Raw genomic sequence first — 22,887 nt, forward strand, 5'->3', positions numbered from 1 at the left:
TAAGGCCGTAAGGAGTAGAGGCCTTGGAGCAGAGAGGCAGGACCCCCCGGGCCCAGGCTCAGTGCCACCACTCCCCCATCCTCACAAGCAGCCCATGTGGAAAAATAGGTGTATTTTCATAAGTGCACATTAGAAAGAACTCTCACGTGTACTTTTACTGACATACCATCCCCATTTTGCAGATGAGAAAACTGAGGCTGAGCAGGTGAACTGATTTTCTAAGGTGACACAGCTGTGAGTAGCAGAGCCAAACAAAAGCATACGTCGCCACCATAAAGTCAAGGGCTGCAACTCGTGAGCCAAGAGGCAAGGCCCCAGACCGTGGCCCTGGCCTCTGGCCTAGCTGCCCTGACAGGGGTGGGGGCTGGGCCTTTGGAACCTTCCCTCTTCGGCTGCTCCCACCCCTCCCCCACTTCCTGGAGGACTGGCTGGGATTGGGGGAGGGTGGGGGTGGGAGGGCAGCTCATGTTGCAGGCCCAGCCACACCTGTCCAGGATAAATAAAGGCATTTCCCCTCCACCCTCCGAGTCTCCCTCCTGAACCCATTTCTCTGTGTGTCCTCAGGCTGAGACCCACCGAAGGGAGGACTTGAGGGGCTGTTACTGCCCCAAGGTTGATTCTGTGGGGCTGGTGGGCAGGGTGGGGTGGGTACAGGGGCTACCACCCAGGCTGCACGTGGCCAGCCTTCTTACAGGAGGAGCTGCAGCACACAGGGGATGGGCCCCACGCAGTGCTTTTCTACTAGCCCCTAGCCACAGGGTGAGGAAGCAGGCATGGGGTTACCAAGGTCCCAGGAGCGCATGAGCAAGTTGGAGCCTCAGTTTGCCCGGCTCTGAAGTGAGATGCCAATCCCAGACCTGCCTGCCTGACCACCTGCCTCAGGGTTACAGTGTGTGTGCCCAGGGGTGCCGGCCCCTGCTGAGAACGAGCTGGCCCCGCCTTTGCTAGTCCCCCCGCCGCAATACGCCACTACTGCCCTGTCGCAAAGACTCGGGCCAGGACATCTACTGGCCCTCTGTGGGAAGCAGGTCAGGGCTGCAGTGGATTCTTCCAGAGAGCTCTGGCCTTGCATCCCCTTAGGGGAGAAGTTCCTGGTGCAGAAGGACCTCGAGCACCCCAGCAGGAAATACCACAGCCCTGTTGGGAGGGCAGGGCTAGTGTCCCGAGGCCTGCCTGGTCAGCAGCGCTGAGCCTGGGACGCCCGAGCCCAGGGTATCAGCAGCACACCAGAGGACTTATCAAGAGGCTCCAAGCCCTGGGAAGGCCCCAGCACCCAGTCCAGCTGGTTCCATGGCCTCGGTGATTTGGGGGCATGCCCCTGAAGGAAGTTGAGAGGCCCATCCCCTGATGCCCTGCCTGAGCTGCGGGTTCTATTTTTAAAAGTCCCCCCTAGTCGTTGGCTCTAGTGCATCCCAATACACCCCCTGCCTACAGTGAGGACATTCTTCCTGCTGTCTAGCTTAAGGCCTCTGTGCTGCAATTTAAGCCCTGGGCTGTCTGGGGCCAGGTGGTGCATAGACCCCGGATGAAGTCATCAGCTATCCTGGGTGCCACTGAGCCAGGAGGCTAATTTCCACCAGCAGGGATGGGGCTGGGAGCAGCAGGAGGAGGCCTTGAGGATAGTGGGGCTGGGGGAGAGCTAGGCTCAGTCCCAGGCGTGGGAAGCTGGTGGACCCATGAGAGTGAGGGTGGAGGGTCCTGCCTTGTACAGGGAGGAGACCTGTAACCAGGGGGATGGGGAGCTGTGTAGGGTCCTGAGGGCAGAGGGGGTGTGTCTGCTGGGTCTCAAATGCCCCTGTGTCACCATATCATCAGACTGAGTGTGTAAGTCTCTGGGTGCCCTTCTAATATGGGACCCTGGGGTCTCCAGGGCAGTGGGTCTGGAGACTCAGGTTGGAATAAGCCAGACCTCCAGCAGGATGGTGGCCAAGGCCTTCTCCCTGGACTAGAGCCAGGCCAGCACCCCAGAGGAGTTGTGAGGCTGTTGTGAAGCTATTGCTGTCGTGAGGCTCCCATAACACACCTCAGTGGGGCTTTCCATCTTAGGGTCCCCCCAAGTGTCCACATTTGGTTGCACAGCCAGGACTGTGCCTCCAGTGGGGACATTGGCTCCCTGCCCCCTCTGCCAAGCACCTTTCAGGCCTTCCCTGGCTGCCCACCTCAGTGCCTCCCCACCACCCTCCCCGTCCCACTCTCAGGCCCAAGGCAAGTCTCCATGCCCTGGAGAAGAAACTGTCTCCCTGTCTCCAGGTGAGCAGTGACCCAGACACCCCTGCCCATCCATCACCCTCCAGTGACAGCCTGGGGCCTCAGCCTGCCCCCTTGTGCCCACACCAGCACTGCTGGGGCTCAGTCTCAGCATACTCCACCAGGCAGGGCTTGTCTTTGCCCTGGCACCTTTCACAGTCCACCCTGAGCCTTGAGGCCTTCAGCGCCCCTCTGCTGGACTTCCCTTTACTTGATAAGTGTTGCCTGAGCACCTGCTATGTCCTAGGTACTGGTCTAGGTGCCAGGGACACAGCAGTGTTTAAAACAAAGTCCCTTCTCACAGACCGCTTCCTCTCAAACAGATCTAGCTTCTTGCTTCTCTGGACTTCAGTGTCTCCAGCTGGGCAATAGAGTTACTCAGACAATCTCCAAAGATCTGTGACATTCCCATCAGGCAGTGCCATTCCCTGATCACAGACACTGCAGAACACACAGGCCATTTCCCCAGGTGAGCATGGCGAACCAGACTTGAGACAGGCAGGCAGAGCAGCTGTAGGTGAATGGCTAGGGCCTCCAGCAAGCGAGGAAGGCCCAGCTCCACGAAGCCAGCCAGTGTGAGGTCCCACAGCAGCCCCAGGAAGGCAGGGGTAGAAGGGGGCTGTTACCTCAAGTCTGGGATGGAGTGGATGCAGGAGACCGGTTACCAGCCCAGCCCAGCTCCGAGCCCTGATAGCAGGGCAGCCAAGGTCAGCAGTCTGTACATCTAACCATCCGCCCGCCCGTCACCTGACCTCTCCATGCGAGGAGTGCTCTTTCCCCAAAGCAGCTGCCCACTTCCAGGCTTGGGGGGTACCCTGAGCCCACCCTCCCAGAGAAAGGCTTAGGAAAGCCCTGTACTTTCTGTCTACCTGCCTGCCTGGCCTGCAAACTTGGCATTGCTTTCTCTGCTCAAAACACCAGCCGCTTGCCCATGTTTCATACTCATAATAGGCCAGCCAACGAGGGTGGGCAACAGCTGTGGCCAAGACCAGGGGCCTGTGGCCGGCAGTATCCAGTTGAGTCCAGTCCCACCCCCAGACCAGGGAAGTGTGCTCTGCTTTCCAAGAGCCTCAGGGAGGACAGACAGATGGACGGATGGACTCACACACCCTCCTTTGAGCATGCCCCGCCCCTGCGGGTTCTAGGCTGTGGACCGTGCACACTCACCCGGGAGATGGTGAGTGGCATGTTGAAGTCCTTGCCCCCCTGCAGACGGAAGCCCCAGGGCCCAGGCCCGGTCAGGGTCACGCTGTAAGACATGCCGGTGCTGACAGCGGCGACCTCTGCGGATGAAGGGAGAAGAGTAGAGTGAGAGGACCCTCACGCACCCTGCCTCCCCAGCCCGTACCTCGGCCCCTGCCCCCGACCCCCGGCCTTGCCTGCTCCGTCCCTTTCTGCCTGGCCGGGCTGTGTGCAGCTCCTGAGAGGCTCCTAAGAATAGCTGGGAACGAATGCCATCGACACTGATATCTGCCCTCCACTGCGCCCATAAATGGATTGTAACCCTACACTGTGCCCGCCCGCCCTCCGCCTCCCAGCGGGTCCACTGTGACTCACAAGGCTAATATAGCCCCTGGGGAGGGGTGTCCGGCACCCAGCACCCCCCAGGGGGCAGGAGAGGGGCCTGGCCAGGTTAGTGATAATGCTCTGCCCCCCTGCTCTCCTCTCCTTGCTCCCTCCGCCCTCTGGAGAGCCCAGACTGCCCAGCTGCCCTCTCTGCCTGGCTGTACCCACCCCCTTGCCAGAAGACCGTGGCTGAGCTCCCTTGGCCAGGGGCTTTGTGACTTGGGTCTTTGCTGCCCTGTGTTCCCCGGTGAGGGCCCTGAAGTTGCCTCTTATCCTCATGGTGGCCCAAGATAAGGGACAACTTCAGGGCCCAGAGTTGTCCAATCATAAAAACAATCATAATAATAGCAGCAGCTCTGGGCATGGCCAAGCTCAGCTCTGGGCCCTTCACGCCATTATCTCCTCAGATCCTGAGAGGCTGCCACTTGTCCCGCTCAGAGAGGTTAAGTAACTTTCCCAAGGTCACACAGGTAGTAGACCCAAGCCATACTGGAGTCTGAGCTCATTCCTATGGGGGCTCATGCCAGATAACGGGCTGCAGGTGGTGGCAGGCACCTCCTGATACCCAAAGCTGGCAGTGGGGGGCCCCTGCCTGCACCCTCAGCACAGGGTGTGAAAGCAGGTCTGGGGCAGGCCCCCACCCTCCAGACCCTCTGGGGCCCAGCAGTTATTCCTGGCTCTCCTGTCTCATTTGGGCTCTGAAAACTTGACAGCAGCATGGAAAGCTCCAGCTGCCAGTGTTGCATGCCAGGCCCCAGTGCCCTTTGCACCGGAATGGCAGGGGGCAGGGAGGAGGGGAGGAGAGGCCGTTTGCTCAGCTGCTGGGACAAGGGGCCAGAAGGGGCCGTGAGGGGAAAATGTGTGTGTTGTGGTCAGTCCATAACCCAGAGACAGTATGTTCTGGATGGGGGCCTAGGCCCCTCGGGACTCCTGCCAGTGTGGTCTTTGAGCCAAGATACCTCCAGAAGCCCTTCCTCAGAAGAGACCTCAGGCTCTGTGTGGTCTGGAGGTAGATCAAGGCCCACCCTGCTCAGGAAACTGAGGCTCAGGGAAGGCAACTGGGCCCTCTGTTCTCTGCCCTCCTGGAGGGCTCTGGCCTGAGCTGGGCCCTGAGGACTCAGTGCTGGCCTGGGTGTGAGAAATTTCCCAGCTGCCAACACCCCACCTCAAACTCTGGGCCTAGCACATACAACATGCATGACAAGGAGTCCCCACTTCACAGGGGCGTTTGGTAACTTGCCCAAGGTCACAGAAATATCAAGTGGGAAAGCCAGGGAGGGACCTGTGTTCTTTCCCCCACTTCATCACCTCCTCTGCCCTGTGTCATGCAGCCCAGCTGTCCTGCCTGCCTAGGTCTGGCGCAGGAGGCCAGCAGCTCATGGCCAGCCCCCCGACCTCCCCCATCCCATCCCCTGCCCCTCCCCCAGGCCCCATCCCATCCATCCCTGACTCCAGCTTTATCTCCTCTCCAGGGAAGGAGGGTGTTTGTCCTGCCAGGCTGGTGAGGACCCAGCAGCAGTGCGTGACCAGTGTGGGGAAAGGAAGGAGCTGATCCTGCACAGGGATGGGGAACCCTGGGCTAGGCCGTACCTGGAGCTGCAGGCTCTTTCTCTGGACTCAAGCACCCGCCTGATGCCTGATGCTGCCTCCGGGGAAAGGGAGGGGTAGCAAGAAGGATGCTCTTAAAGGGGAAGGCCAGCCTCCCTCCATCTGCCTCCCCTGGCAGATCCGAAGCCAGCCAGAGAGCAGCTGGTACTCACAAGCCGGGCGTGAGCTGCTTCCCAGTAACAGCAGCTCATCGGGGAGTAGGGATGGGGGCAAGCCTGGTCTTTGCCCCTCCTCCACTCTGCTCCCTGCAGTTTGAGATGGGGTTTTAGGGGTGAAAGTCACGAGGTGGGGGACAGAGGGAGAGGAGGAAGAGTGGCTGCTGTCGGCATCAGAGGCCAGGCCTTGGCTCTCTCTCCCACGGTGGCACCAATAGGTAGAGACTGTGCTTGTCAGAGACCTTCTCCGCTTTTTATTTTTCTACATCCTGCCAGAGCCAAACACCCTGGGATGAATTAGACCACTGATTTGAAACAAACCACAGGTGCAGTGTGTGCACTCGTGTACTTGGTGTGCATGCAAATATGTACACACAGGAGAGTGTGCCCGAAAATGCACATGTGCAGAAGAGGGTGGGCCATGGTGGAAATAGCACTCTGGGGGGAAAGCCAGAGGTGAGTAACGGGTTCCAGCGAGTGAAGGTCTGTGTTCCGGGTTGCGGGAGGGCCTGGGTGCCCACTCTTCAGGCTGAGCCTGGGGCGCAGGCTCTTGAGCTGAGAAGTGGGTGCAGACCACTTTGCAGAGCAGGAGTTTTGCAGTACAGGGCCACGAATCCAGCACAGCTTGGGTGACAGGGCCACTTCCAAAGCCCGCAGGCCCACAGGGTAATCCTGGGTCTGTGTGTGTGAGGGGGAGGTGAAGGGGTTGGACATGTCCCAGAAGAAAGACAAACCGATGGGCACCCTACATCCTGGGGTCCAGGCTGGGGAGCAGCCCTTTGGTCTGAAAGCAAACAGCAGACATTTGTTTAGCTCAAGGAGTATCCCACTGGGAGTAGTCTCCCAGGGACCCTCTGTGTTTAGGGGCACCACATGACAGAGGGTGGTTGTGTGGCCAGGTTTTGTCCTGGCTGGGGGCTGGGCCTTCTTCAGGCGATGTCCGAGGCCACCTTCAGGCCGTCCCTCTGGGATGTCCCCAAGCTCTCGGACTCCTGGGGTCGGGACTGAGCTCTCCTCACCCCCACCATCTGATTCCGCCCTTCCCTGCAGTCCTCTTCCACATGCTCCGGAGTCTCCTCTCTCCCTGCGGTCTTAAATGCCTCATTCCTTGCCTGTCCTACCGACTTCCTCCCATCTTCTCTCTGCCGGCTCATTCCACTCAACCTGTCCTTCCCCAGCCACTGCGGGGAGGCCCAGCTAATCTGCTAAGTTGACCAAGCCCCTCAGTGCTCCGTGAAGCCCTCCAAGGGCTCCCTGTCCCCCAGGCTTGTGACTGGAGACCCCTCACGACAGCACCTAGTGGGCCTCCCCATGGCTCCTACCACCTCCTTCCCCATTCCCTCCTCCATCCCCACCGCCAGCTCCCAGAGCCCCTTGGCTGCTCCTGGGGTCACAGGAGACATTCTGTTCTGGGACACCCTGCTATGTTTGTACAGGCTGTTTGCTCAGCCTGAACCGCCCAATTCCTGCTCCTCAGCCCCATCCTGCCTGGCAATCCCTGCTTTACCTCCACCTTTCCTGGGAACCCTCGGGGACCTGCCTCTGCTTTCAGCACCCTGTGTGCTGATACCTCGTTGGCAGTGCTTATCACACGCGTTAGGTGACTGCTGATGTGCTGTCCCTCTCTGCCCAGCGCCCCACCCCAGCCCAGTATTCTCTCCAGGAGAGGCACAGTGCCTTTCATCATTGCCCGGCCAGCCTGGGGGACGCTGCCGGCCTCTGCCCTGGCCTCTGTGGTCATGAACAGTTCCCGGGCTCAGGGCTGGGGCACCTGGGGAGTGGTGCTCCCTGAGGTGGGAACGCTGGAAGAGGCAGGGGCCCCACAACTGCCGCCCAGGGCTCCCCCTCTCTGGGACAGGCAGGGGAGCAGCCTGGGGGAAGGAAGGCAGGAGAGCGCCTCTGGCCTTCGTCTCGCTGCCCGAGACAGCCCGGGAGCTGGGGGTGTGGTGTGGGTGTGAGTGGAGGGGCAGGGTGGGGAGCTGTCAGCTGAGGGGCAGGCAGCCTCAGGACCTGTGCGCACGGCGTTTCCAGCGTTCCAGAATATGGCCTTCTCTAATCACCATCAACATTCCGTTCCATAGGCACTTGGGCTGACAGCTGGCCTTCTTTTAATAGCCACAAGTATTCAGGGCGATACCCTAATCTCAGGGCATTCGCAGTGAGCACATACACCGATTGCAGCCCCACACCCCCAGGTACACCCAGTTTCCAAACACAGAGAGGTACGTGCCACCCACACTTGGTCACATGCACGGCTTAGAGCAGACACATTAGGGCACACTCAATCCCATGCCCCACGGTGCCACAGGGACAGAATGTGTGTGCCAGGCACACGGTCACACACATTTACATACATGACGTACATTCATCATAGTACGGTAGAGCCACCACCACCTGCTATGTACATGCACAGTCAAGGTCACACAAACACACACAGACACTCTCAGGCACAGTCACACTCACACCTGCTCAGAACACCTTGGAGTCACGGAGACACCCAGGACCCCCAGGTGAGCAAGGGAAAGCTGGGAGGTGCAGGGAGGTGGTGATTCCCAGAGGGCATTGGGCCTGCTCCCCTCTCCTGGCTGCTCCCTGGGCTGCTTGCTCCTTATCCCCGCCCTTTTATAGATTGGCAGGTGCTGGGCCCAGTTACCTTTCCGGGAGCCTCTGCTTCCTGTCCCTGGGACTTGGGAGGGGCCTTGGCTTCCACATCCTCCGGGCCCTGACCGCAGGGGGACCATCCACTCACTTGCTGGGCAGTCCCCCAAGCAGCTGTTGCCTCCGTGTCTGTCCAGCCCTGGGGGAGTGGGAGAGTCCCTGTGATGTGAGGGGGACATTCTACATCCCTGCTTCTGCCCCCTCCCTGACCAGGCCTTTCTCCATCCTCTCTACACTTATTCACTGGGGTGAAGCCCACAACACTGTCTGCAGGGTTGCTGGTCACCAAACCCTTGCAAACTGTGCGTGCATGTGCTGGGATGTGTGTGTGTCTGTGTGTGTGTGTGTGCTTGTGTGCTTTCTTAAGCATGTAGGATGGGTATGTCTTCATGAGGATCTAGGCCCTCTTAATGGATAAGATTCACTCCTTGATGTTTACTACATTAGTTCAGGGATGGGTCCTCTGACAGCTCCTCCCTCAGCCCCTCAACTGAGACCCTCAGGGATGGGGGTAGTGGGAGGAGGTAAGTGGAAGCACTTGGTGAGGCCCAGAGTGGGCCCTGTAGGCACAATGATGGAGGAGCTGGGGACAGGGGCTCAGGTCACAGGGAACTCTCCTGGTGACATCAGGGGGCATCAGCACTCCAGGCCCCAAGTAGGGGCTGGCAGACTGGTAGCTCCCATGGCTGACCACAATGGTGGGGTCAGCATCCATGGGCACCCTATCTAGTCTTAGATGTAGACATGATGATTTTCCCTTTCAGAGGAGGACACAGAGGCTCAGAGAGGGTGAGTGACCTGCACAAACTCACACAGTAAGGACTTAAACTCAGGCTTGAACACAGGTCCCCCAAATCCAGAGCCAGTGCTCCTTCCACTGTATCCTGTGAGCTCCAGGAGGAGGGCGCTTAATGCTAAGGATGAAGGGTCCTGAGCTAGCTCCTGCCTGTCTCTCTAGAGGCCCATTTAGGGTCAGAAATGCTAGTCTTTTCAATCTGAGGCTCTAAGGTCCTGGGATAGTGCTGGCATGGAAAAGAGGCGGCCTGGAGTTGGAAGACCCATGTTTAGTCCTGGCCCTGCTGCTGGGTGACCTTGGGCCAACATGTTGCCTCTCTGACCCCAGTGCCCCTGTCTGGCAGGGAGGATGGTGTGTGGGAATTGGGGGGGTTGGTGAGGGGCTCTTCCTGCCAGCGTCCCAGGTTCCTGAGGGTCCCTGAGTCTCAGAGGCAGCCCCGCCCAGAGGAAAAGATGGTGAGGTGCCAGTCAGTGAGGGCCCAGCCTCCTTACCACCTCGCTCTCAGAGCCCAGGGACACCTGGCGCCTCCGTCCAGAGATCCAGCTGAGGTCCGAGGCCTGGCTGCTCAGTGTGGAGCGGTGGGTGGAGCGGTAGCTAGTGTACAGGCCATTGCGCTGGCCTGACACGCCCAGCAGCACCCCGAGGCAGGGCAGGTGCTGGGCGATGGCCATTCTGCAAGGACAGCACATCGGGTTAGGGGGATGGACAGACAGACTTGAGGAGATGGGGGTGGATGGACAGACTGATACTGGGCTAATGGGAGTGGACAAAGAGCCACTGGGGAATTGGGGACGTACAGACATTGGGGTTATGAGGATGGGCAGACAGACACTGGGTCCATGGGCATGGAGCGAGAGCCTTAGGGTGGCAGGTTCAGCCAGATGCTTGCTTTCAGTTCTCGAGTGGCTGACCTAAGCCACATTTCTGCAAATGGGGACCAAGAACACTCCTGAGCCGCCTCTGAGCTGGATGGGCTAAGGCCTACAGCTGGCCTCAGCAGGGTGCTGAGTTACTGACACCACCAGGCAAAAGGAAGCACTGAAGGCCCCCTCGTGGAAGAGGCCAGCTGTGCTGGGATTTTATCAGCAGAGAGCACTCTGGGCCAGAACAAGCCCCAGGCCTCTGCCAGGGCCCCTGAAGTGGAGTGGAGCTCTGCCTGCTGTGATCTCTCCAGGCTGTCACTGTCTGGGGGCCTCTCTTTGTAGCGAGCAGCACTGCTGATCAGCCATCCTGGCTGCCTTTTGGCCTCAGCTCTGAAAATCCCAGTTAGTATTGGACACTGCCCAGGGAACTCTGATGTCCCTCCAAGCTGAGCCTCCTAGGAAGCTGTGACAGCAGAGAGGGTCACACCAGCTCCAGATCCCATCCAGTGTCACTGGCTGCTCTCAGCTGCTAGAGTTCCCCACCCAATGCATGTACACAAGGGACAGGAAAGATGGCTGGCCTCTGCCCCCATTTATAGGCCCAGGCCCTCTATGCCCATGAGGGTGGGACTGGGGATCTGGGGCTGGGTTCTGGCAGAGGGCCACACCTGTACTTGGGGTGAGTGATGGCATAAATGATGGGGTTGTAGATGGCAGAGGCCTTGGCGATGACAGCTGGCACCGAGTTCATGTAGGGCGTCAGGACATGTGCGTACCTAGGACAGAGAAGCTGTGGTCCCTCTGCCAGCTGGCCCTCCCTGGGGACTCCACAACCCGCCAGCCCTCTCAGGAACCTTCTTCATAGGCCAACCAAGCCCTGCCAGGGCACAGCCCAGCCTGGTGCAAACCAGCACGACCAAGTCATCCCCGGGGGAGGGACTGCAATGCCAGGGAGAATCCTGATCTGAGGTGAGTGGGAACCCAGGGAGCAGTTGAGGGAGGGGTGCTGAGAAGATGTGCCAGGTTGGGGGTTTCACCAGGTCCCACTGTCCCTTGGAGCCTGTGCTGCTGGCAGTAAACCCTCCCCACCCCCAATGACTCTGGCCCTCTGCCCAGCTCTCCCCATGCCCCGCCGAACCCTGATGCCTGCTTCTCCCCTGGCTCCTTGAGAGTAACTGCACAGGAGGGCCCCAGAGGGGACCAGGCTGTTCCTGCACAAGGAGAAGGTCTCATACCCAAGCACCTGCAAGGACTCATAGTTCTCACTGTCTCAAAGTGCTCCTGAAGTCTGGCCTGCCTCCATGCTGCTGCAGATAGCAAAGTCCGCAGACTCTAGCCACAAAGGACTAGAGGGCGGGAGGTGAGTAGCACCTTGGCTGTGTGCCCACAGTCTGGGTGAAGAGGAAACCAGAACCTCAGGGAAAGTTGCATATTCCCAAGGGATCTGGCAGAACCTGGCAGCCCTTGCAGGCCCTCAAGCCAAACCCAGTGTGGCCCAGAACTCCCCCAGCATGTCTCCTAGTGCCTCCAGGAATGAGACAGGCCTGGCTCCCGTGGGGCATCTCATAGCAGGGGGAGAATAAGTCTGTGAGGCTGGACCTAGGGTGTGAGGACGGCTGGCTTGGGCTTGGGCTGGGGAGGGAGACGCCGCCCCAGGGTCCTCTTACCCTTCTCCCACCCTTCCAGCCCCTGCCCCAGCCCCTTAGCCACTGCTCACCCAGCAAAGCCCATCAGGGCCACAGTGGAGTAGGGGGCCCAGGAGAGCACGAAGAGAAGGATGACCAACAGCTCGATCTTGGCCATTTTCCACTCGTTCTGCAGACGCTGCCGTTGCCAGGGGCACTCACCACCACCCTCGCTGGCCCCAAAAGTCTGGAGAGCTCTAGGAAGCATGCAGAGTCTGGGTCTGACCCCACTTGGGTTGCAGTGAGTGCCAGGGTCATGGCTACTGTCAGGGAGCCTTCTTGGACCCGGCCATCCCTTCCAGTGCAGGCAGCCCTGACTCCCAGAAAGTTCCCCAATATATCCAGCCTAAGCTGCCTCCCTGCGCTTCTACCTGTCGTGTCTACTCTTTCCCCCACACCCCCTGACCAAGGCTGAAGGCCCCGCTTCAGAAGACCGTGTCTCCTGAGACTTTTCTAAGCACCCAGGTTGTACTGGCCTTTTGGCACCCCATCCCATAAGCACAGGTACTGAGCTGGTCTCTGCCCATCTGGGGCTGGGAGTGCCCTGGGGTGTGGGTACAGATGTGAGTCACGGGCATCCCTGGCCAAGGGGCACAGCCCCCCTCCCACGGAGCCTCTCCTTCATGCCCAGCTCTTACTGGCCCGTCTCCCGGATGGCCTTGAAGATGAAGATGTAGCAGTAGATGATGACAAGCAGGGGGAGGAAGAACACAAAGCAGAAGAGCAGCATGGTGTAGGCGCGGACCGATGGCATGAAGCTCACGTAGTCCCAGGAGCAAGAGGTCAGCAGCCCCTCGGGCACATAGGCACCTGGGAACCAGGGGCAGGTGCTCAGCCTTCAGGGCAGTGCTGACTCAGGCTCCTCATCCAGCAGGGGCTTTGGATGTGGGGTCTGAGCTTCTCAAACACTGGCCCCGGCCTCAGCCCCGCCCTAGTGGAGTGAGGAAGCCGGGGCACGTGGAGGGGAGCTTTCCAAGATGATTCTAGCAGGAGACAGCTGGCAAAGTCCACTGCTGCCCAATCTTGCCAGTTTGGAAGAGAGACCTCACCATAGCCCCAGGGTCTTACTCCCCCAAGACTTCAGCCAGCTTCCTGGTCCTACCTCAGAAGGGTGGGTGCCTTGCTGCTAACCCTCCTACCTGCTGAGGCCTCACACCCCAACTCCTGCCTGTCTGACTCATTGCAAACTCAGCATCAGATGCACCTGTCACTTCCCGCCAGCCAGGAACCACGTGGTCTTCCCCTCTGTATTTGGGGATGGGAGCCCAGGTTATCCTCTGATTGTTGATGGTACAGCCTCAGATCCCCCTGCTGCTAGTCATGTCATGCCCCCTGAATGTCCATTTGCTCTGAGACTTAAGCAGTCCCTTGGCCTCTCCTGCCAGCTGGTCAACCCAAGTCCACCTACCTGCCCCTTGAACGTACCCCTCCCAGCCTATCTTCCCTTCCCCTGATTCCCTGAGCCCACTTACTCCAGCCAAAGAAGGGCGGCAGACTCCAAGCCAGGGCATAGAGCCAGACGCCCAGCAGGATAAGCGCCGCCCGCCTCTTGGACACCATCCCGACGGTGGCCAGTGGGCGTGTGATCACCAGGTAGCGGTCCAGGGCGATGGCCGTCAGGGTAATCATGGAGGTGATGCCAAAGAGAGCCCCACAGAAGGCATAGAATTCACAGCCTGCGGGCACAGCTCCCTGACCTCAGTCCTTGGCAGGGAGCCCATCAGATACCCCAGGGGAAGGAGGGTCTGCGGATTGCGTGTACTCAGCTCCTACGCTCGCCTCTCAAGGAAAGCAGGCCTAGTTCCTCTCCACCCCGCCTTCATGCATCTGACAGAGGCTCATGGAAACCTCTTGCTAACTCATGAGACTGAGGGTGGCCGCCCACTCTGCCCAGGAAGAGCACACCGCCTTCTCATCTGGGCCACCCTCCACTGTGGGCGTCCCCTGTCCCAACCCTCCTCCTCCCTCCAGCAAAAGGGAGTCCCAAGTGTCTACCTGCCTCTCCAAAGAGCCACTGCTTATAGACGCTGCTGGCGAAGAAGACGGGGGCCTGGGTGAAGGACATGAGGAAGTCGCTGACTGCGAGGTTGATGATGAACATGTTGGCAGGTGTCCTGAGACCTCTGCTCCTGTGAGGGGTCAGAAACTGTCAGGAGGCGCTTCTGCTGGGGAGCTTCCCTCAAACACATGTGCACACACATGTATGCTTGCACACAGGCACGAGCTGCTGACCCACAGGCCCATCCCGCTGCCCAGCAAGTACCAGCCAAACAGCTCTGGAGCCTGGCATTGTGGGCTAAGAAGTGAGACCCCTCAAGGCAGCAACTCATGCCTCTCCTGTCCCCCTTCTCCCAGTGTTCCTGCAGTCCTCACCTGCGGGGCTGGCAAAGGGGAGAGGAGTTGACGATGGTGCCCACAGGCCAGGTACTTTCACAAACCTCACGTCCCATAATCATCCATCTTCACATCTACCCCCTCACCCCATTTCATTTTGCAGATAAGAACACTGAGGCTCCCACCCGTGAAGTGGCTTGCGGTCACAAGACTCAGTAAGTGGCACAGCCAGGATTCACTCATTTGCTGGGCACCGCACATATAAAAACTTACTTAATCATCACATTGACTCCATGAAGTAAATCACAATTTCATTTTGCAGACAAGAAAAGTGGACTCAAAGAAGATAAGTAACCTGCTCAAGTCACTTCAGCTAATAGGTGGTAGAGCCAGGAGTTCACTTCTCCACGTGCCTGTCTCAGCCATTCAGGCGGTGAGTGGGGCAGGTAGGGAAGGGAGCCAAGGGTGGTGGCCAGGGCTGGTTGCTGAAGGGCTTGAGGACTCAGGACCCTGGTACCAGGGCTGCTCTTTGAGGCAGAGAGAGGATGCCCACTGGGACAGGTGATGGTGGAGGTGAGCCGAGAGCAGGGCAGAATAGGCGGAGACGTGTGTGTCATAGGGACACATACCCTACACAGACGGTGTGCCTGGGGCCCACTTAAATGTGCCATTCAAGCTGCCCTGGATTACATTTGGGCCCCTTTCCTGGGTTTGAAGATAGAGGCCTGAGCCTGAGACCATTGTCCCTGGCCTCCCCACCCAGGCTCAACAGTGCCCTGGCAGAGCTGGCACCAGAATTTCCACCCTGTGTTCTGCCCCGTCTCTGCATGGCTGGCTGCCCTCAGTGCCCAGGCCCCCATCCTGCCAACCAGGCACCTGCAGAAGGTATAGATGACCGTCAGATTTCCCAGCATCCCTGTGAGCCCCACCAGCAGGATCACCGTGCCCAGGGTGTAGTGGGCATAGTCTGGAACATCGACCGTGGGAAAGGGGACCCAGGCAGCAGCCTGAGCCCTGGCTGCCTGTGAAGAGACAGAGAAACAAGGTCATCACATGACTCCATCACCTTCAAATAGTCCTGAGAAGAGTTAGGGTTCCCAATGGGGCAGGTGAAAAACTGCCGCAGTGAGGCAGGCTCAGAGTGGCAAAGCCATTTGCCCACACAGCTAGCAAGTGGCTGAGCTGGAATGGAAACACAGGTCTCCTAAAGTTGAGCCCAAGTTCCTATACCATGGCCCAGATGCAAAAGTCTTCTAGAAGTGTGCTCAGATCACCTTTGGAGGCTGGTAGGACAGACAGACACATGTTTGGCAAGCAGGGACATGGCTGGAGTGACTTCATCTTTCCTTGGGGAGAAGGCAGAGCCATCTCCTGGGTGCGCTCCTCCCCTCTGTGTGGGCCCCATCCCAAGTGCCCGAGACAGTCAGCAATGGTATTCCAGTCCCCTTTCACTCTGGGGAGGTGGAGTGGGGTGGAGCCCCTCTCCTCAGGAGTCCCCCACCCTTCCCAGCCTCAAAGAAGGAGGTTGTATTCTCCCACTGTATAACTGGGTAGGGCTGACTTTGACACCTGGTGTGAGAGTGAGAAAAAGAATTATCTTTTAAAAAGAAAAGTCAGGCCCCCTAGGTCACTGTAGGGAGGTCATGATCCTATGAGGCCAGTACAAAAGGCTTTAAAGACTCCTCCCACCCAGCTCCTTGCCAGGGAAGGGAGTGGTTTAATTTCTGTCCTGCCCTGGCTCCTGTAGCTACTGGAGCCTTCCCATCCTGTCCAGAACCTAGGCCAGCATCCCATAGTCTTGAGGGTACCCTCATCCCTCCCCAGTTAATGGTGGGGTTGCTGGGGTATGGCCCTGGGCCCTGGCTAGGATGATGGAAGCAGCAGAAGGCACCAAATACCTCACTCTGGGCTGGGACAAACCCAGGGGCCCAGGGCAGGCCTTCCTCTCTGGAAGGCTCTGGGGGGCATCCTACTACCCTCAGAAAGAAATGGACGGGCCATTCCAGCCCTTTGTCCCACAGGGCTGGCCTTTCTGTTCCTTGGATGCTCTCCACGAGGAAGGAAAACTTGCCACACTCCCCTCTATTGGTCTCTTCGCGTAGGACGGGCTCAGAGAAGTTCAGTAACGTGCCCAAGGTCCCACAGCAGAGCTGTGGAACCTTGTCAAAGCCCCTGTGTGTCCCCAGGAAGAGCACCAGGGAGGGGGAGGGAGGCTCTGCGTGCACACGCTCGCCCCAGGCTTACCGTGGGGCTGACGGGCGGAGGGTGGTCCAGGCTGGAGGTGCTGCTCCAGGAGCTGTCCCACCTGCTGCGGGAAGCTGGGGTGGCTATGCCGTTGGATTCCTGGGCTGGGTCCGGTGGGGCTTCTGTCCCCGAAGGAGAGTTCATCCTGATGTGGGGTGGCCCTTCTCAAGCCCACGGAGAAGTCAAGGGCACGGGGAGCTCAGGATATTAGCTGTGCCCAGCCTCCCAACGTTCCTCCATCCTCAGCACCCCTTCGCGGTCCACCGGCTGCCTGCTCCTCTGTCCGGCGTAGACCCAGGCTGGAGCTGTTCTTGGGGCTGGTGGCTGCTCTGTGTCCAGTGAAGCACAAAGGAGAGAGTGTCACAGTTATGGCGACTCACGGTCACAGGGTCTGTCCCCACCTTTAAGTAGCGGAGCTGGGAGTGTACACGCCCAATCACTCGGCGCCTCGGCTCCCTCAGACACAGGTCCCTGATGATGGCGGCACGCATGTGTGAATGTGTGGGCGAGTGAGTGTGTGTGTGTGTGTGAGTATGAGAGTGTGTGTCCATGTGAATGTGTGTGTATGTGTATATTTCAGAAGAGATTGCCAGTCTCCAGCCCTTGCACTTTGTCCTCCCCTCTGGCCAGGCTCTCTTTCTTCCCTGAGCTCATCAAGAACAGTTTCTGCCGCCCCCAAGACCCCCCCCTTCCAGGGCTCTGTGGAGCCCAGACTCAGCCTTTCCACGGGGCGCCCTCCCCTCGTGTCTGCCCACATAACCCATCACACCTTCACAACCATCCCATCCAGAACCAAGGCTGGTCCCCCCGTGCCACAGATGCAGAAGCTAAGAGGATACACCAGGATATAGCACAATCAGGGGGGAGATCAGATCACGAGGCATCTTTTGTTTGTTAGTCTTTGATCAATAAACTTTTTAATGAAATAGAAAGATTGAAAAAAAAGAAAAAAAAAAACCCACAAAGCTGGTAGAGACCTGGGAGCTCACCCAGGCCTGCAGGCCTGGCCTGAGTTGAGTGAGTATCAGAGAGGTGGCGAGGACCCCCAGGCCACGCCTACCTCTTGGGGGAGGACAGCAGGAGGAAGGTGGGATTCCAGGGGCTGGGGCTGCACAGCAGGGTGTCCCAGAGAGAGTGTGCTCCCAGGTGGGAGCGGGAGCCTGAGTGGGGATGCGACCGCTGGCCGAAGTGCCACAGTGAGCAGAAAGCGGGTCATGAACGCCCACCACTCTCCTTCTGATCTCCTGTCCTTCTCAGGTGCCTTGCAATGGCCAAACCTACCTGGAAGCCAGAGGTAGGGGGGCTTGAGAGATGTGGTTCCCTCTGACAGAGAGCAGAGCAGGGCAGGGTGACGGAGCCCACATGCCTCATTCCTCCACACCACCCCCGCCTGCCACTGTTGCCAGTAGACAGTGTGGGTCTCCTCCACTCCCACTACTGGCCAAGAGGTCAGCCCTCCCACTTCACCTGTGGATGTTCCTGTTCTTTAATTTTCTCACCCCACCCCAGGGGCTGCTCATGGAGAAATGTCCTGTGCCCTGGGTGGGCAGTGGTGCCAGCTCTCTGCCTGGCCAGTCTCCATAGCTCCCCTGGACCAGCCCGAGCCACCCTTCTGCTCAGCCTGGCTTAGGAGTTTATAGGCGATCACACCCATTCCCCCCCGCCATCCCACTCGCCATGCCAGGGAGATCCGAAGATGTCGAGTGTGCCTCGTGGTACCCGGAGCCCTCGCCCACAGCTCTGCACTGACTCACTGTCTGCTCTTCACGCTTTGCTGGCGTGGCTGGAGGTGGGAAAAGCTTTCCAGGTCCCTCACCCACAGGGGAGTACCAGGGGCATAGGAAGGGGGAGGCCTGAAAGCTGCCCTGGGGCGACGTAGAAGGCCTGGGCATCTGCACAGTGGGGGGGCTGGGGAGGCAGGGGTATGACGTTTGATGTTAGATCAGTGGGCCCTCAGCAGACATGTAACCGCACTTGTTGAGGGACTGTTATCAACCAGCATCATGACACTGTCCACAGGCCCCCAGTGCCGACTTTACATACAGGTCTCCTGAGCCCCAGAATTCCTGTCCTTTGTGGAGAAGTCGTGAAAGTCCTTGTAAGAAAAGCCCCTGGGCCCTGCATTTCTGTTGTCTGGTGGTAGCACCCAGCATCCGGGGAGGGAGGCAGATCTTCCTGCCCTCCAGCATGGCCTAGCAGGCAGCACAGTAATGCCATTCCCATCCTGTCCACTCCTGGGGATCAATTTCCTCAACCTGGGGCTGGCCAGGGCTATCTGGTTACCCAGAGACTCCTGGGAAACTCCCTGGAGCTGTTGCCAGGGGAATATTAAATGTCTCAGTGAATGTGTTCCTGTAGGCACCTGGCCAGCAGCTCACCTGGACCCTCCCTCACCTGGATCCTGCTGGGTTCTAGGCAAACCCTCTCAGGATAGGGCCCTTCCTTCTTCCTGTGGCCTGAGGGAGGGACCATAAAAGCAGAAACTGAGAAAATCCTTGCTTTTCCGCTGCCTTACATCGTACAGCAGCAGGTGTAGCCTGCCCTGCCGTTTTACCTGCCCTGGGCTTAGAAGTGCTATCCATTCCCTCCCTCCCCAACCAAGTGCACACGTGCCCTTCGGGAGCCAGCCAATTGACCCAGTGGTCCTGTTAATGTCTCTGTGGCCAGCCTCTCTCTCTGTTGCTCTTTCCACCCTTACTCCCCTTCTGGAGTGCTCCCACCGAGTTCTCTCCTACGCAGCCTATGCTAGCGAAAGGGGGGCAGGCCGGGGGAGAGTCATGGGGCAGAGTCCACGTAGCACTGTGGCACTGTATTCTGTGGCTGGCTCCTGGGCTTGACACCGCTTGGTGCTCACACTCCTGGCCTAGGGTCCTGACCCAGGCACTTAGAGCTGTCCCCTGTGCTATTACTACTAGTCCACGTGTGTCGTTTCAGCGATCCAGCCTGGTGGCCTTCAACTTCATACCCATCCAAGTGCCATGCATTCATCAAACAACTACAGCAGTGTGCCATGCCCTGGGATGCTGTCACAGAAGCTGTCCCGGGCGAGCTTGCTAGGTAATAGTCACCCCTCAGAAAGTGGCCTCTTCGCCCCCCGCCCCTTAGCTGGAGGCTTCTGTTGAGGGGGTCAGGGCCAGTTAATAGGTGTGAGAGAGGACTTAGAAAACAAAAAGTCAAGGAAAACATGAGTAAGGCCAAAAGAATAAACTTTTAAGTAGAGAACTGATTACATACCCTAGAGGGGCATGTTGGTGTAAAAAAAAACCCATGAAGTGGGCGGTCTTGTATTTCACATACCTTGGGCACACCCAGCAGCCCATCAAAAGCAGGAATTTGCTACCGGACTTAAAAAATGAAATTTAGAGTGAGCGACATGGTGAAGGCAGTTGAAAAATACAAACTTCCAGTTATAAAATAACTAATTCCTAAGATGTAGTGTTCAGCATAGTTGATAATACTGTATTGTATATTTGGAAGTCGCTAAGAAACTAGATCTTAAAAGTTCTCATCACAAGAAAAAAGTTTCTGTAACTATGTGTGGTGATGGATGTTAACTAGATTTATTGTGGTGATCATTCTGCAATATATATACAAATACTGAACTATGTCGTGTACTTGAGAATAATATAATGTTATATACCAATTGTATCTCAATTTTTTAAAAAACATGAAATTCATTCCTTAGTGCCTTTGACATTTCCTAGTTGGCACACAGGGCACTCTAATTGGGGCACACAAAGAGGCTCGATCTACCCTAGGAATTACTATATACTTTTTCTGACCTTTTGGTGATATGCTGGAACAGCAGGAGAAACAATTTTCTTCTTTAAAATAATATAACTGATCTTAGCCATGTTCCCTAGCGGTTTCCCATGAAGTGGAGCATTTGTCTGAGGGAGAGAGGAAGGGAGGAAGGTACCCACTTTGATTTATGACATCCTAGAGCAATTTCTGACTGCTCAGAGAGCACAGGTATAGAAGATACATAGGGCAGAATGGAAATCTACACGAAACACAAAGATGTTCTTAGTGAAGAACGATTCTGGAATATAATGTGGGTCTGGGTCTGTTCCCAGTGACCCCCCACAAGCCCTCGTTTATCTGAACATGGCATGAGTGGCACTGGAAGATTTCTGAACGAAAACGTTGCAGTGGAATTGGCTTTGTCTTTTGATGTGACTGTAGGCATATCAGCTTTGCCGGCAGAATCCCAAAGCTGTAAACACTGTGAATTCCCTCTCACACCAGCCCAGCGCTGCCCCTAGCTGCCGTGAGGGTCTGGGAAGTGACAAGGAACATCTCTGAGACTTAGTTTCCTCACCCATAGATTGAGGTACTAAAACTGCTTCATTCGTAAGAAAGTGCGTAGAGCACACTAGCGTGCCTCCCCGAGGCTCGCAGGGGCTGCCTTGCCTGGGGGGGCAAATTCTGTACAGCACTAATGTCTGCATCATCACCAGAGGACACTGGGGTCAGCCCGGCCTGCACCTCCCTGTGGAACCACGTGACCTTGGCTGACCCTTGCCCTCTGAGCCTCCTTTCTTAACCTATAAAATGGAGATCGCAATGGCAGCCTCTTTGGCGGCGATGATTAAATTTGACAAGAAACTTGAACCACCTGGCACAGTGCCTAGAACACAGCAGTCTTCGGCATTGTCAGCCCCCAGGTCTTTCCCCTGGTTCCTGAGGCTGGGGGTGGTTACGGGGCCTTCCCTTCTCCCTCTGGGGCCCAGGCAGCTCTTGTCATGGGCCATTTTGTGGCGGAGGGAGCCCCTACCCAGACCCTCTGGGAGGAGGCAGAGGAGCAGCAGGAGGTAAGGCAGGTATGTGGGCCACAGCCCTTTTCCCAGAGAGGGGAAGTGAGCTGGCATGAATGGGAGTTCATGGCCAAGCACGGCCAGCCCCATGGCATCCAGAGGTCCCAGCTTCCCCACCTTCAGGGGCCACAGGAGTTAGTTATTTGCAGGGCGGTGACCGGATTGGTAGGGAAGGTGCTCATTCTCTCCTTTTGGAAGACCAGCTAATTCCAGGAGCTGCTAGCAGTTTTCAGGCAGCCAAAGTTAGTGGCTGGTGATGGCTGGCACGCTCCACGTTAGGGCTGTCAAACTCGGCAGAAACCTTCAGGGAGCCCCAGTCCTCTGTCCTGTCTTTTCTTCCCTACTCGGGCCAGTTCTGGCTCCAGGCTGAGCTCCCCATCAGCACACAGATGTACAGCTGGGAGCCCTTTGAGGCCTCTCTCCTCTCCTCCTGCTCACTACCCCGTCCTCTGCCTTCCCATCCAGCCCCCAAGGCACACTGGAGTCACTTGGGAGTTTAACAAATTGTGACACCTGGAGCCCAACTCCAGGGACTGTGTTAGCTGGCCCAGGGTGGGGTCTAGGCATTGGGATTTTTACAAACGCTGCCGAACACAGAGTGGTAGGCACTGACTCACATCTTTATGCCAGTGCCATCCATGCACACACCTGGACTCACAGGTGGGCCCCACCCCAGCCCTCCCACCCACCTTGGCTCTCTGCTCTGTCTGCTCTGCACGTTGCCGCTGCTTTGCAAACTCTCTGTATGGTCAAGCCACTCAAGATGGCTGTTCTCTTGCTCTCTGTCCATCCCCTGCCCGACCAGTGCCTGCTTCACCTATATTTTACGCATACGACTGATCTTCTTAGTACTCGCCCCAGGCCCCAGCTGGTGATTGTTCTCATCAAAGGGGCCCTGAGGGGCATGCCCCTCTGCTGGTTTCTCTGGTAACTAGTGAGCCCAGCTGACCTCAATTCCCCTATAACTGGTAATCTACCCTTCCCCCCTAGGAGCGAAGACTGCCACCATGTTTTGCCCACTGTCTGCTGCACTTGGTGGGGTGTTGCTCCAGGACCTTGCTTCAGACATGTAAGATCCCCCCATCCATTAAACCACTGATGTCTCTGTTGCTGACTCCAGGCTCTTTCTTCGGTCTTACAGCTGGGCAAGTGCAGGCTTACAAGGGGTGCAGCCCAACACTCTCCAACCTGCAACTGCTCAGGGCAAGGTCTGGATTCAGACCTCAACCAGCCTGTCTGAGCCCCTGAAAAGTGGGGAAAAGAGGTGGTGCAGGGGCGTCCAGTGCCTGATGCTGAGGGGCAGAGGAGCCCAGGAGAGGAGTCTGGCGGCAAGGAGCGTGAGGGGTAGAAGCTATGAGGTAGGGGCCAGGAGGAGGAGGCAGGGTTCTGAGCCCAGGGTCTGCGGGTAGAGGTCAGGGCACCCATGAACTCGGGTGAGAAAAAAAAGGATACTGTTGTTTGCACTAACCTCTAGCTGAAATTTAGCAATTCCCTTCATTACAAACGCGGACAAAACCCCAAGTAATAGTGCGCATGACTTTGTCACCATTGGAAATCACTGCTCCTTTTCTAAGACCGTAGAGTTGTTGCAGACAATGGCGTGATATTGGTTTTGCTCATCACTACTTCCTAATTATGGGTCTGCTTAAAGCCCCCACCAGGTCTTTTGGATGATTCGTTAAGAAGCACACATATTACTCCATCACAAGTTTATTATTTAATATTTTAGTAACAGTATTTCACTACAATCGGTTTCTTTTGTAATTCTGTGTATTTTATTTCATGCATTGAAAACATTCTGGGGAACTCCCTGGCGGTCCAGTGGTTAGGATTCAGCGCTTTCACTGCCATGGCCTGGGTTCATTCCCTGGTCCGGGAACTAAGATCCTGCAAGCCATGAGGCATGGCCAAAAA

General features: G+C 57.4%; 2 protein-coding genes and 1 long non-coding RNA gene across 5 annotated transcripts in view; 1 reads left to right on the forward strand and 2 right to left on the reverse strand.

The window, feature by feature from the left end:
• Positions 1–3,785, reverse strand: part of LDB3 (LIM domain binding 3) — a 59,821-nt gene extending 56,036 nt beyond the window's left edge. For 2 of the 3 annotated variants that reach the window (XM_082424232.1, XM_082424231.1), the window contains exons 1-2: positions 3,627–3,785; positions 3,415–3,530 (exon numbers count right to left, since the gene is read on the reverse strand). In XM_082424232.1, the coding sequence (XP_082280358.1) occupies positions 3,415–3,507 (93 nt within the window). In that variant the 5' untranslated portion in view covers positions 3,508–3,530; positions 3,627–3,785. The remainder of the gene's footprint in view (positions 1–3,414; positions 3,531–3,626) is intronic. The other variant, XM_082424233.1, reaches the window with a different exon arrangement.
• A 1,476-nt stretch (positions 3,786–5,261) lies between these two features.
• On the reverse strand, positions 5,262–20,590 carry OPN4 (opsin 4). The gene is given in 12 exon segments (XM_082423106.1): positions 5,262–6,302; positions 6,305–6,360; positions 8,158–8,198; positions 8,200–8,373; positions 9,522–9,702; positions 10,562–10,669; positions 11,611–11,775; positions 12,217–12,388; positions 13,051–13,254; positions 13,574–13,707; positions 14,789–14,934; positions 16,157–20,590. Coding segments are annotated over 12 exon segments (1,989 nt in total). The 5' UTR covers positions 16,301–20,590; the 3' UTR covers positions 5,262–5,838.
• On the forward strand, positions 7,092–11,798 carry LOC309642112. The gene is made up of 3 exons (XR_014252977.1): positions 7,092–8,086; positions 10,759–11,253; positions 11,715–11,798. It is a non-coding gene; the product is annotated as an uncharacterized lncRNA (long non-coding RNA).
• Positions 20,591–22,887: the final 2,297 nt, after the last annotated feature.

Source organism: Balaenoptera physalus (assembly GCF_965194825.1).
Source record: "Balaenoptera physalus genome assembly, chromosome: 14".
NCBI lineage: Eukaryota > Metazoa > Chordata > Mammalia > Artiodactyla > Balaenopteridae > Balaenoptera > Balaenoptera physalus.